Source organism: Pollicipes pollicipes, unplaced genomic scaffold (genome assembly GCF_011947565.3).
Source record: "Pollicipes pollicipes isolate AB1234 unplaced genomic scaffold, Ppol_2.1 Scaffold_5724;HRSCAF=6776_pilon_pilon_pilon, whole genome shotgun sequence".
Lineage (NCBI taxonomy): Eukaryota > Metazoa > Arthropoda > Thecostraca > Pollicipedomorpha > Pollicipedidae > Pollicipes > Pollicipes pollicipes.
Window position 1 is genome coordinate 9,796,804 of NW_023596746.1, and position 15,375 is coordinate 9,812,178.

At 54.1% G+C, this 15,375-nt stretch overlaps 1 protein-coding gene and 1 non-coding gene across 2 annotated transcripts in view; one reads left to right on the forward strand and one right to left on the reverse strand.

Moving 5' to 3' along the window:
• The window catches only part of LOC119102534 (serrate RNA effector molecule homolog), a 57,789-nt gene that overhangs the window by 11,376 nt on the left and 31,038 nt on the right, over positions 1 to 15,375 (reverse strand). The window contains 5 exon segments of the mRNA XM_037225918.1: positions 7,850 to 7,987; positions 9,393 to 9,563; positions 10,439 to 10,627; positions 13,739 to 13,867; positions 13,869 to 13,880. Of these exon segments, the coding sequence (XP_037081813.1) occupies positions 7,850 to 7,987; positions 9,393 to 9,563; positions 10,439 to 10,627; positions 13,739 to 13,867; positions 13,869 to 13,880 (639 nt within the window).
• Positions 1,775 to 1,865, forward strand: LOC119104021 (U6atac minor spliceosomal RNA). Its single transcript, XR_005094860.1, has one exon. It is a non-coding gene; the product is annotated as a U6atac minor spliceosomal RNA (small nuclear RNA).

The window sequence follows — 15,375 nt, forward strand, 5'->3', positions numbered from 1 at the left end:
ACCTAACCTAATGCCACATGATGTGCAGAGAACATCTGCAGTGCACATCATTACCTGTTTTTGTACTGGTGAGTAAATATGTTGCCTCGGTGCTTTTTTGTGACACGTATCTTTGCAAACCATGAGGTGGATAATTGAGCTGTTGCTATAATTAATCATTTGTTATGAATTTTTGAGCCCAGATTGCTTTTGTCATGACAGCTTTGGGGCTGGTTCACGTTATGATCTTTGGACTGTGCGACACGGCTGTTTGTGCCACCTAGCCATCAGTCCATATCAGCCAATGCTGTTGACTGCAAGGATATCAAAGCAGTATTTCAACCCTAGTATGTCAAGAAAGCAAATAGCTGCATTCGGACTTGCCAGTCCATGCCAAGTCTAAATGGCAATGCTGCCCTCAGGTACTGATGATGCATTGGATGGGGAAAGACAACATAGTTACACAATTTTTGCCACTATGTAGCATTCACGAGTCATTTCTGTAGCTTAGCTCACTGTTGCAGGCTGCTCATAAATGCATTGGTGCGGGATTAGGTAATGTGTTTCTTGGGCTGCGCAAAGTAGATGACGTGATGCTGGGTGGCATACTGATGAGTGTGGTAAGTTTGTGAGTGTCATTGGCCAATACAAGAAAATACTGATTTCGTGCTAGCCAGTTTCCTGCTAGTAAAAATTTGCATATAACACTGCTTATGTGACAGATTTGGCAGTGCTGACTGCGCAACTCCTGTGTTCAAGTGCTATGGCTTGTGCTGTAGCTACAAAGCCTATGAGTCCCGCACAGATAATTTTTCCAACGGAGTCCATCTTCCTCCTCGCCCTCAAAGCTGTCTCGCGCCCACCATGGCTCGTGACATTCGCCATCCATACGCAGAGTACCGGCTTTTTTCTTCCTGTTTTGTTCAGTTCGCCTCAAAAGCGCAGTTTTCGCCCATAACCCGTTCCTTGGTTCGAACTAAGCGGGATCGAACTATCGACCGTTAATCCGACGTAAAGCCGGTTTCGCCCATGTAAACGCCCCTCGCCGAGAGGGTTAACGTCGCATGATCCGTTCCGATCTTAATTCGAATTATCCTCGGCTGCCCATGTAAACCGGGTAAATTACCAGCCCCGGCTTTTCACCCCTCTACTTCCGGCGGCAAATAATGTAACAGACGTTACTGTCTCGGCCGATAGATGGCAGGACAAACATTTCTCGTGCATAGCACGGCCGTATTTAAATATGGTTGAAAAAGTGTGTCTGAGATAAGAAACTGTTGCGAGTTGGCTGCCGATTGTTTATCAGTGAGGGGATGTCAAGAACCAATGAGCTCGACCTACTCCTAACATCATGTTATCTGTTATGGATGCCGGTAGATAACTCGCCGATGCCCTGCATAATTACCTGGGGCTACGTCGCTTTCATGCTTCCGATTTGTAAGCAGTGAGCTAAGTTCAAAACAAATAATCTATGCGGTCCATATGAAGTACTTAAGAAATGGAAGTCCGTTCGACATCGGCAACCTAGCGTCAAACCTGGCAGCTGACGTGCACCCAGAAGTGATGCGTTTATCAAGCAGCATATCCCGATTAACGAGACTTTCGAAACCATGCAATGGCACGACTGCAAAAATGGCAAGAAACGGGGGGCCAATGTGCTATTGCCCGGGAAATAAAGCACTTAAATCTGAACACGTTAAAATGAAATGATTACCAGCATTAAACGTTGCAAACTAGGAGGAAAGGAACATGTCACGAAACTCGTATTTATACCGGCAACGGCCCCCAACTACCCGTGTTGTATGAAAGGAGAGCTAGTTAGCACTCCCCTAGACAAGGACGGATTACAAACACACATGGATAAGGCACATTATCCATCGTTTTTTCTCCGGTGGATACAATACTCGGAAACAAGGCTGGACAAGGTGACGCTATTCTATTGCGGCCACATAGATCTGGCGCACCACGTTGCGTTCGACACGCTGAATCGTGAATTGGCTCACGAACCAATCGTTATGCGGCGAGCCGGCTCGAAGGAAATATGCCGCTTAGATCCATGCGCACATTTTTCGTAAATTTCATGGGCCGAATCGCGAGCCGGCAATTTCGAACAATCTTTTGTCAGTGAAACATATGGCTCAAATCAAACTGGTAACATCAGAAAACACAGCACGCCACAGACAACTCAACCAGAACATTTCATGGCATTTAACTGAACAGCGTGCAACGTTAGTTATAAAGCTTTTGCCAAAGCAGCGCAAAATTTGATATTGTGATTTCCTAACAGTAAGCACATCATTGGTCCCGATCTAAAGTTTACCAATTCTCAACCAGGGACCAGAGGACATTGCATGGTACATTCTCTCAATGCCTGATCTGCCTGATCAATTGCCTGATTAGGAAGTGTCAAAGTAACAGTCGCCTGCCTGAAATTGTCAACAATCGCCCAGCGAGGCAGGCGGACCTTACTTGCCTATGTACTTCTTGCTTAAGGTGCGTTTGTCGGTCTGCGTGTCCGTCCGTGGGCCCCGTTTTTGCGTTGCGTCGTCCACAGGCCGAACAGCGGGTCACTGAACGGTGAAACTTGGACAAGACGCGCACGTGCCCGAGGCGGTTTTCCCCAGCGAGATCGTAAGCCACTGCGGTCCGCAGTTTGCGCGTGGTACGTGACGGAGTGACCGTTTCAGGCCCGTTGGTTTTGCACGGGCGGCCCGAAAACGCGACCGAAAATAGCGCCGAGCAGCCGTTCAAAACCGTGGCCACATCCCAGCAACCACCGGCCGGAGCGACCCACTGACACGCTCAGATAGATAATTGGACGGGGCACCGCGTGGTCCCAGACGTACGGTCGCCCGTGCCGCGTGTCTCCTGCGCAGAAGCAGCCAAGATGGACTTGGTCCGTTTTCACGTTCTTTCTTCTTCACGTTTTATACCATATATCGGCAGCTAGAGAGGGTCGAGGCGCGAACCTTATTTCAAAACGCCGACCCACGCATCAGCAATTCATAGAGCCCACACGAGATTGTGCAACGCACCGTTGGGCCAGTAATCGGTGGGCAAGCCGGGAATGTCGGCATTTCGAAAACCTGTGCCGAGTACGACACCCTGTTAAAACTGTAACCATGGTTGTGGATAAATTTACGTCATCGCGCGCACGAAGTCACTGCCCGTATTTACCACCCATTGATTCATAACTATGTTCACTGTCCCGACAAGACATCAATGTTACATAAACGGTTGCAACGCCTTATTTTCGCGTCGGTTGATCGGTTGATCGGTCAGTTGACCAGTTGATCGCCCAGTCGCCGATGGTCACTGTTCTAAGTGAAACGACGAAACGCGCATGCGCTGTATGTTGCCCGCGTCCGGCAGCCGTCATCTACTTACGCATTCATCCATTCGTTGTGGCGCGAAAGGTGAGCCATGGTGACAATGGAATGCGTTACCCGAACTCCTTGCTTTGAGAAAATGTCAGAGACACCACACACATCGAGTGAAGAATAATCTGCAACGGGTGCGGTAGAAGGACCCCTAAATGCAGTAAAATCTCAGCCAAGCTCGCTGGTATGGTAAAACAACACTATCAGTGGCTTAGCAGAGTTTGTTTTGGAATCACAAAAGTGTCTGGCAACACGAAACATTGCAACAGAATTGACAAATGCCCGGGACAAAGTCCGGGAGGTCTGGCATTTGGAGTGGTAGCAGGCGGGGTTTTCGTGAACTTTTCATATGCATAATAACGCCTCATCCGCAGTGGAAATCTAGAGAGCCAAATTTGAACGTCCCAGGCAGCCAGCACATCACACCCAGCCCCCGTGAGGCATCCCGGCAGCCAGAGTTCGGGTCGGCTAGGGAATCCCATACGTGGTGCTGAATGCATCCCGAAATAATCCGAACACAAATCGCCCATAGACAATGCACCGCTTGGCAAAACAGCCGCGCAAGCCGCTGTGCTAATCTATTTGTATTTTATCGCGGGCTCTCATGTCATTTGAAGAGCACTGCAACATGTATGACGTATGCATGTTGTTTGAATACAACACCCGTCGCGTGATTTTGCATTTTTCAAGCTGTCCTGTTTGCGGTACATAACCTCGTGTTGCGTTGCGCTAACCATGACCAATCAGTTACCTGCTCTGAACGATGTAAGTGATGCAACATAGCGAGGTGTGTTGAATGAAGCCTTGTTCAATTTTGAAAGAATGTGTCCTGATGATGTGTTCCGTTCTGACGATCAATATTTTTAAGTCTATATAAACTAAGATGTCTGTGCCGGCGACCAATATTGTTACGTCTATGCAAACTAAGATGTACATATATATATATATATATATATATATATATATATATATATGTATGTAAGATGTATATATATAACCATAACTAAAAGTGTACATACACATATACACAACAATGTGTAAATATAGTCTACGGACGGGTCGTTTAATTCTATTCGAGCCTGCATCAGTCTGGACAAACAGTTCTTTCCACTTCCTACATTAACTATTAATCGACACATGTGCATTGGGTGTGGGGCCGTCCTGCTTCGAACACGTTTTTAACACATTTTTACGGCACGTTTTGTTGTTTTTCTCGTAAAGCCCGCCTGGGAGGTTGCGCTGTTTCCAGCATATCAATCAACCTTGTCTCTCTGAGCCTCCCATATACTACATAGTTGATGCACGCTCTCTCCAAGTCAACACATTTCACATCGTTCATCAAGCGGCCCAGCGCATTCGGGTGGATGAACACGGAATATTTCACTGATGCATTTTCTTTCCCGATGTTTTCATAAATGGTTGGTCGAACGAGTATATAAAGTACCCTGTCTCCCCAGCCCCAAACACTCCCACACATTACAACAAATATCGAACATCACGCTGCTTGTGCTATATCCAATCGTTCGTTCATACGTACGCATTTAAGGTCCCTTTATTGAAGCATGCCCCTGCTAAATGCGTTGACTGAATAACTGCATGACTGAACCACACACAAAAAAACCCTCTGAAAATAGATCCCCGGCATTGCGCCATGAACGAACAGCTATCGTGAGGTGGGCAGGCACACCGAGGAAAGTACTCCCCACAAGCTGCAGCACCGGTCTGACGCACAGCGATCGTTCGTCAGCCAGCCCACTGGCTGATGTTGTGACCAGCGAGACAGCCGGGTCGGGCCACGGGCGAGCAATCCCGATGACCTGCACACAACATAAGCCACCTCGCTGACATGGACCGCGACATCGTGAGGGAGTCAGCAGAGCTGAGCACCTTTCCAACACGACGGATGAGAAGACGCGCCGACGCGGCAGCACCGCTCAGTCGGATGTCTGGAGCCGGCAGCGCGGGACGGTAAATACGGCCAACACAGCGAGACGCGCAGCGCAATATTCCAGGCAATCGGATCCGGTGAATAACATTCTCTCAGCAGAAAATAAACCTCGGCTGCGTGTGCAGGTGGCATGAAGCATCGAGTACCCGGGTCGCTCACAAGCAATCGCTACCTAACGCCGGCACCACGCCCTTTGCAGCCATCGGTGTACACCACCAGGCAGTGCTGGCACGATCTGATGTACCGCGACGCTGGCGGCGGGAAATCGCCTGCATGCGGAGATCTGAGGTGGCTTCCTTCACGCCGCGAACATCGATATCACGTGACGGTTCGCGCTCCTACGCCACACTGTGGGGCGGCCGGTGCGTATCCGACGACGCAGTCCCACCGAGCCCTCTTTCCAGAGTGCTCGAAGCCTCGAGGACGACAGGCCGGCGCCCTCCCCCCCCCCCCCCCCCCCGACTGACCGTTCCACACAACGTCAACGTCGATGAGTTGCATCGCTTGAGAAGTTCAGGCACTGCAATGGAAAACCCGCACGAGTGCAACATGTATGACCCAAGTCGATCCCGACTGCATCGTGAAACGTGCCGCTCTTGGCCGTGGTTAAGACGTCACATTCCAACGCCATGCCGTGCGAGTTATCCTACCGTGCAGCCGTCACAAGCGAAGGCAGTTCAGACATCGCGCGCGCGGATTATTGCACCATTGCCAATTTCAGATAGCCTATGCATACTAAGAACTAATTAGCCGGCGGCAGACACACCCCTGGTCTGCGGCAGTTTTTGAGCGAGCGGCGAGGTTGGCGCCATCATGCCGCGGCAGATGCAACGGTGGCTGCATCGCCTGTCGGCAGCCTTTCGCCGGAGAATCCAACTCATTTCAACGCAGCATGTGCATTCCCAGCCTATTTCGCCCCAGCTGTCAACAGTCACTGCGAGGCGTCCGCCAAAACATCATTTCCACGGCCCTCCGGAGCCCGTCTCAACGGCATTCGAATTTCATTGACGATAAAAATCGGCGCGCAGAAGAGTCGGCCAACACGATCAAAGGAGGGCATTTCAATCACCTGCACTGCTCCCGGCACCCCAGACCGAGGCGGTGGCAGCGGCCGTGGAGCGCGGGTAAGTGTGTATGGGTGTGTGTGTGTGGGGGGGGGGGGCAGAAGTGAACAAGGGGAGAGAGTAGTCACAGAGTGCCAATCGCTGCACCCCTCCGCTAGCAAAGGCAGACGCGTGTCCATACATGCCTTCAACAACGGAACCGCACCCTCCCCAACGAAAGTGAACATCTCGCTTCTTCTCAGCAGCCGACCGGAGGTCGTTGCTCCACTCAGTGCACCCGCTTGGCCCAATGGCTCCGCCTGCGGGCTTGCTGACACGTTCCACGGTACTCAGCACTCTTGCCACACATTCGCAGACGATAATGCTGCAGGACGGGCGACAGAGGCATGATAGATGACAGGTGATACGGGCCAGATGGCCGCGATATGTCTGTGTCCGATGTCGGGGTGCCCGGGGTGGCGCTGCAGCACATGGCGTGCCCAGCCGTGTAGCCAGCGGCGTCGCACCAGCCCGTGCCTGATGGCAGTGGGGATCACGAGGGTCGCATACCTTCACCAGAAGCGACCATAACTCTGGCTCGCAGCGTTCGAATACCGCGCATTTTTGGGCACTGGCGCCGTCCATACACCCAGCGAGCGCGCCAGATCAACAAGGCTGATCAAGTCGACAGCTGTGAATTTCCATTCCCAATACCGCACTAAAATATTCCAGCGTCACAAGCGCGAATAGTTGTCTTGTGTTGAGCACATACGTATGCTTAAAATTTGAAATACGTGTCAAATGATGTCACGAATAGTATGACGTTCCAACCTATTTTAAGGAATAAGGTACATCCAAACTTAGATATTCCTGCATTTCGGTTCTTTTCATCTTCCAATAATTGCAAGCATTATCTTCAAAGACTGTTCGCAATAATCCTACCACCCAAAGGCAAAAAGGCCTGCGTGCCAATGGGTAAACGGCACTTGGCCTTTTGCCTTCGGATGGCAGCATGTTGGGTACTGACAATCCTGTCACATAAATACATGCAGCAAGCCCTCCGGGGATGAAGTGTGAAAGCATTTGCACGTGGGGCGAGAAATTTGAAAAATGTAAACGAAAAAGTTGTGCTCAATATCACGTGTCAATTATCTTTTAATCTCCAACAGGCTATCCTACGATGCCATTTGTGGCATTCAGATCATCAAACAGATGATATCTGACGAAGACTCGCACATCTGAAGCTTCGTTCAAAACATTGCGCGTTTGCAAACAAAGTCTCCTTCAAACGACGTGCGATACTACAAAAAAAAAAAACTATCGAGAGCTCAGCAATAGCAGACAGCAGCTGTTAGCGGGACCGCAATGACAATGAATAACACTCATTGGTGTTTAACTCATTTCAAAAACCCAAAACAGCGCACTTGACGCGCCCTGCATAAGGCGCGCCGCCACCACGTCTGGGACTGGGGTTCGGCCCATGCCGCTCATCGGCTCACCTTGGAGCTGGGAGGCATGCCGCGGGCGTGGATGATGCCGCAGCGGTTCGGCATCTCGTCCTCGTTGGGGTACTCAGAGTGGTTGTAGTAGTCGACTGAATGAACCACGCGCAGATAGAGCAGCAGACGGTCCAAGACCTGGCAATGCAAGTCACAGTCATGAAATCGGACGAAAGAGTCGCGGGAATAAAGGGATCTTTAATAAAGGGATGTTGCCAGTCTCCTCCACCAGGCGCGGCGGAGGGGACTGGCAACAATGATCCTGTCAACCAGCACGGCGCTGACAGCACGGTAGGCGAGGACTGACGACAGAATGGGAGACTCGATAGGCGAGGACTGACGAGAAGATGGGAGACTCGATAGACGAGGACTGATGAAAGGATGGGACACTCGATAGGCGAGAACTGATGACGGGATGGGAGACGCGACAGGATGGGAGACACGACAGGATGGGGGACACGATAGGCGAGGACTAACGACAGGATATGAGACTCAATAGGGGAGAACTGCCGACAGGATGGGAGACTCGGTAGGTCAGGACTGATGACAGGATGGGAGACTCGTGTGTTAATGGGGCTTTACGACGCACTCAGCTGCTGAGCCTATATGGCGTCGCCTGCCTCTCACCCTGGCAGGAAGGGCGGGCACCGCGGGGAATCGAACCCCGTACGTTTGGTTTCCCAGACGCGCAGTGGTTAACGCAGATGCGTTAGCCGCTACACTACCGGCACCCGGATGGGAGACTCGATCGGTCAGGACTGACGACAGGATGGGACACTCGATAGACGAGGACTGATGAAAGGATGGGAGACGCGACAGGATGGGAGACACGACAGGATGGGAGACACGATAGGATGGGAGACACGATAGGCGAGGACTGACAACAGGATAGGGGACTCAATAGGGGAGAACTGACGACAGGGTGGGAGACGCGGTAGGCCAGGACTGATGCCAGGATGGGAGGCTCGATAGGCCAGGACTGATGACAGGATGGCAGACTCGACAGGCCAGGAGTGATGACAGGATGGGAGACTCGATAGGCGGGGACTGCTGCCGGGATACGAGTGTAAGCCGTTTACAAGTACACATCAGTCACATCGTGTGTGGCTTATGCAATCAGGGACCTTATAAGAGAATTGTCTTGCATGATTCGCATTGACCAGCTATGATACCGATGCATTTTCATGGCACCCTCGAGGGGATATCATAAATTCGTCCGCTTTCGACGCGATAACCACAGATCCGGGCAGCCACAGGCCAGTGGTTGAGTCCCTGCGTGAAAGACCGGGCATGTAAGACCGAAACGCGGCCGATCCGCACAACGATAGGTGGTCCACTCGCCGCAGCCGCCGGCCGCCGTGTCCCACGGCTTTACGCCCGACATACAACAGGTCCATACGGCCAGAGGCGAGCAGCGGCGCCTGGTAGGTGGGCAGCTCGCTGTCAACAGCAGACGGCGCCGGCCGGCCGGCCCGTCAGCGTCAGACGGCGTGCGGGGGACGGCAGCCGGGTGGCCGGCGGACCGGCACCAGCCGCCGCTCACCTTGATCAGCTCGTCGTCGCGCTCGATCGTGTCGGGCCCGGCCGGACCGGCCTCCTCCTGACTGGAAGCGCTGACGCCCAGCAGCTCCTCCTCTTCGGCCGACGCCTCCTCGATCAGGTAGTCGGTGATGTTGCGCAGGATAGGGTTCTTGCTGGACACGCCGTACGACGGCTGCCGCAGAAGGCGCGCCGTCGCATCACAGGCACACCTCAGCGCGTCGCGCGACCACGCACGCACCCACAACACCCACACCTCGCATGACCACCCTCCAGAATATGGTTGCATGGCGGCGCTCACACGCGGAGGCTGAATCCGCAGCCTGTCCGACCAACACGGTGACCAGACCTACCCGGTGACAGCCAGGCCAGGGGGCTGTCTGCCACGCATACAAGCCATCATTTTCAACACCCAAAGATCGGTGCAGAGCGCGAGCACGCTGGGGCTCGCGAGCCGGTGCTAGCGACAGGCGCCCCAGCCACCAGCCAGACGCTGGCGGAGCGCGGCGCGTCCGCCGCTGCTGGCGCCACCACCGTCCCACCGCAGCCTGCCCGCCTCTCTAGCGTGCGCGTCCGCCCGAATAACTTCATCAGCGGCCGGACGCCGAGATTAATGACCGGGCGGACCTCGCGAATTCATCTGCACCGGGGAGAAGCGGTGCTGTTTAGCCGCGATCGGACGCCGACCATTCATCAGCGGCGAACAGCCGGCGACGGCCGTCTCACCGGCGGCGCTGCGGTACGCCCCCGCCGGCGCCGGCTCCGGCTGCGGCACGCCCCCGCTGGCTCCGGCTCCGGCCGCGGCATGCCCCCGCCAGCTCCGGCTCCGGCTGCGGCTCGCCCCCGCCCGTTCCGGCTCCGGCTGCCAAGCGCCAGCGCACTGGCGGGCGTACAGCTGACACCGGCGGCCGACCACCGGCCTGCTCCAGGCTGGGTCGACACGCCGGCCGCAACCAGTGCCGCGGCGCCGCAACCGTCGTCACACCCTGCAGACCCGGCTCCGACGGCCGGCCGGCGTCTGCACCGCGCGCGGCCGCCACCGGTGCTCACCTGTTTGTCCTTTTCTTCGGTGTCCGGGTCAGGCCAGAGCTGGTAGCGCGAGTCCAGGTTCTGGATGATGCGCGCCGATAGCTTGATGTCGGCGCGCACCACCTGCTTGTGGGACGTGACGCCGCTGACCGTGCGCACGCGTCGCGACAGGTCCCGGTTCACGATGGCCCCCAGCTCACAGTCCCGCAGCTGGTGGAGGGCGGCGTCAGGTCAGCACACCCACATGGACCAGGTCAGCACACAGACACGTGTCAGGTCACCACACCCACACGGGCCAGGTCAGCACATAGACACGGGTCAGGTCACCACACCCACACGGACCAGGTCAGCAAACAGACACGGGTCAGGTCACCACACCCACACGGGCCAAGTCAGCACACCCACACGGACCAGGTCAGCGCACCACACGGGCCAGGTCAGCACACCAGACGGACCAGGTCAGCACACCACATGGGCCAGGTCAGCACACCACACGGACCAGGTCAGCACACCACACGAGCCAGGTCACCACACCCACATGGACCAGGTCAGCACACCACACGGGCCAGGTCAGCACACCACACGGACCAGGTCAGCACACCACACGGGCCAGGTCAGCACACCACACGGGCCAGGTCAGCACACCACACGGACCAGGTCAGCACACCACACGGGCCAGGTCAGCACACCACACGGGCCAGGTCAGCACACCACATGGACCAGGTCAGCACACCACACGGACCAGGTCAGCACACCACACGGGCCAGGTCAGCACACCACACGGGCCAGGTCAGCACACCACACGGACCAGGTCAGCACACCACACGGGCCAGGTCAGCACACCACACGGGCCAGGTCAGCACACCACACGGACCAGGTCAGCACACCACACGGGCCAGGTCAGCACACCACACGGACCAGGTCAGCACACCACACGAGCCAGGTCACCACACCCACATGGACCAGGTCAGCACACCACACGGGCCAAGTCACCACACCCACACGGGCCAGGTCACCACACCCATAGGGACCAGGTCAGCAAACAGACAGCGGTCAGGTCACCTCACCCACAAGGGCCAGGTCAGCACACCCATAGGGACCAGGTCAGCAAACAGACAGCGGTCAGGTCACCTCACCCACAAGGGCCAGGTCAGCACACAGACACGGGTCAGGTCACCACACCCAGACGGGACAGATCTCCAAACAGATCGGTCACCACGGGTCAGGCCATCACAGACGTGCCAGGTCACCACACAGACCAGGGTCAGATTACGACACAAACGGACAAGTTCACCCCAGGACGGCCAACTCCCGGTCAGGCAGCTGACGGAGCAAGGTCAATTCACCGCATACGAAAGGCCGCGGTGCATTAGGCGTGATTGTCCCGGAACTCCCGGAGGTGGTTGGAGCGTTCTGGGGCACTCTGTGGCACCTACGTAGTTATCAGAAGCCACGTCCGATACAAAGGTGACCTAGCAGAGCACGGCAGTGTGTCTGTTATTGACCTTTCGGTCCTCTTGCTCTCTGCTACCATCCCGTTGCCATTTTACCACTTAGCTGGGCGCTACAGTCGCGTTCGGCAGTTCAATACATCGCTGACGACGATAAAGTGCTACAGGTAGGTTACCTGCGGCGCTTATTTTAAACAGTCGCTTCATCTATCTGGTCCGGCGGCGGTGTACAATTTTTGAGCGGTTAGATAACAACACCCACGTCGGTGTTGCAGCGTCGGTATCCGATCCCATTACAGGCCAGTGAGAGCATTCGGCCGTGTTCTCAGTTTGTTTTCCGGAACTCAACGGAATATCACTGATACCTGATCCCTGAGGCCGATTGCATAAACGAACTGAAACGAGTCAAGTATATAGTAAAAATACAACACCTCAGCAATTTGTCTGCGATAGCAATCGGGCTTGAACCAACCAAAAAACATCACCGCAATATCTTTAGCCATCGGTGACCCACTTTTAAAAGATAAAGATATCCGCGGCATAACAAGCTATGTTCTACTGGCAACAAAACAATGCCCGCTGGCATATCTTTAAATTGAAAATATTAAATCCGTGGCGTGGCACTGTACTGTAGCAACACATGGCCATACACTGTATTTGCGTTGCGCGCAAATGTACAGTTGCATTGTATGCACACGTATACTTGCGTTGCATTCACATGCAGCGTTCGGAGTGTCCTCAATGCAGGCTATTATACAGCTGTGAAGCTGCTTGGCTACTGCACACTGCCTCATGGGTTCCTTTCCGGCAATAAGTGTCTCATGTACATTGCACAATGACACTAACCTAAAATCGTCGCTCGACAGGAGTTCCATGTTATGCATTCGTTTAATCGACATGGAAAAAGTGAGAGTTGCATTATCATTCTGCGGAACTTATGCCGGAACTTATGTCGGAACTTATGTCCGACTGAGTCGAAAAAAGTTTTCTCGCATGTGTTTGTGGTCACGAGCGATCATCAGCACAGCTTGACACGTCAAGTCCTGTCAATATAACCCATGCTTATTTCATGACGTTGTTTAACCAGTACCTCCTGACAAATTGAATGTCAATTGTCAGAATGAGAACTCCAAAATAACAACGCAGACAAGCAGGAACTCAAGGCCATACCAGCTTACATCCAGGTCAGCACCGACCAATGCAAAATCATCGGAACGGATGGCCATGTGCCAAACAGATCACACACCCCACATTTTAACGCCACTTTCGAAGTGCTCCAGCTGAGATTGCACGAATGGTGGCTCACAAAGTTGACAGCGCAAGTATTTGGTGTGCTTCTGCCGGTGAAATTGCATCCGCCCTGTCACAGAACCACTGAGCGCTGCCAGTGACCGCGCGCAGGGACCACTGGTAGCACATAACCTTCCATAACCGGCGCCAAACTCCAGCGGCGCGGAGCCATCAGTGTCCCGCTTTTCACCCTGTCACCGCCCGACCTGCAGCATCGGCCGGAAGGCACCCGCTGAGAAGCAGCCGAGCCCCTCACACTCGACCTGCAGCAGCGGCCGGAAGGCACCCGCTGAGCGGAGGCCGAGCCCCCTCACACTCGACCTGCAGCAGCGGCCGGAAGGCACCCGCTGAGCACCCGCTGAGCGGAGGCCGAGTCCCCTAACACTCGACCTGCAGCAGCGGCCGGAAGGCACCCGCTGAGAACCCGCTGAGCGGAGGCCGAGCCCCTCACACTCGACCTGCAGCAGCGGCCGGAAGGAACCCGCTGAGCACCCGCTGAGCGGAGGCCGAGCCCCTCACACCCGACCTGCAGCAGCGGCCGGAAGGCACCCGCTGGGCGGCAGCCGAACCACTAACTCACCCGGATGTTGTTCAGGTTCCAGCAGATCTCCTTTATGTTGACCTGCCGCTCGAACGTGACCCAGCCGCGCCGGAACCAGCGCCGCTCCGGCTGCGGGTCGGCGATGGCCGCGCGCAGGAAGCCCGGGTTACCGACGACACATCTGCAACCATGGCAACACAGATCAACATCGCAAAGCCCGCGAACCAACCATACGTCTGGAATAATGGCAACGCTGGAGAAACAAAAGGACCCTTGGGTACCGTCGACGCATATGTTAGCATGCCAATGAAGAGAGGTCGCAGGAAATCCAAGCACAGCTGGTAGTTACACCCCGTATCTGTGGCACTCCATAAATAACGGAAACCCATGCACACACGTCAACAGTTAACGTGAAAACGTACCAAATGCAGTCAACGAAAACACGAAAAGCTCAGCATAGTAACGTCACAAACAAACTGTACGCACAAAAGGCTTTGAACGCGCCGTGGGAAATCTCAGTAACCAAGACGCATGGGCCAACATGACAACGGTACACATACCATGGTGCATGGGGGTAAAAGGCGCGCAGACACAACACAATTACTGTCATCTTCAATGGACGGCCACGACCGTCGCCGGAAACGTCGAGGTTCAGCGTACAAACGTGGGGAAGAATGAACATAAATGCGACCGTAGGGAAATGAGACGACCAGTGGGAAGGGCGGCAGGGCCACCGGCAGCCGAGGACGGGCTGTGCCAGGGGACGGCTCGCGCCCGCGGACCACTCTACAAACGTTCACCCGCTCCAACACCCGGCGCGAAGAAACACGTGAAAAAAGACGCTGTTAACGGTGAATCAAAATCACGCAACATGCTCAGGTGTGGAATACAACCACAGGGCTCATAAAGAGAACTCGAGCGAGCATATGCAAAATGTAAGCTGGCAATATACTACTGATCTACACGCAGGAGATATACCATACCCTCGGGCAGGTAATCAGTAAAATACCAATGGCCCGAGCTGTGTCACAGTACAATATTGCTGCGCGTGATTCAGGTTTGCTCCACTTGCGTTAATCCCTTGTGATGGGAAGGGGCACTTCTGCGATGAGAGCTGTCTTTTCATAGGGTCTTAATCTAAAACACTCGAATGAATTCAATGACCTCTGCACCACAGAACAGACGGGTTTTGGGCAGATTTGATGTACGGCTGCAGTAAAAGTGATGCATGCGTGCTATCTGCCGACCGTCCACACTGATGAACTCATGTCAAATGCCACCATTTGCTTACAACCTGCCGCAAACTTCATCCAGCCTGGAGCATGTCATCGCGCTTATTTACGAAGTCATGGTACTTTGGGCTAGTATTCAGTATTGTTTTGCGTAATTCCACACACCTCACTAGACGCATCATCTACCGCCCGCCAGTTATGGGGAGACGAAACACCCTCGGTTGTTTTCCAGAGGTATCTATATTCCAGACTGTTTGGGTTATCACAATAGAATTTAGAAGTGTAGCGTTAAACCCATACCGCTGACCTGGAAATTGGGATGCCATGCTATTTCAGCCACAACGTAATATCGCTACATGGTGGCAGAAATGGCACAGCATTCGGTCTCGCCCTGAACGCTCAGCACGGATTATTGAAAAATCAACGCTTACGTGGCAATCAGTT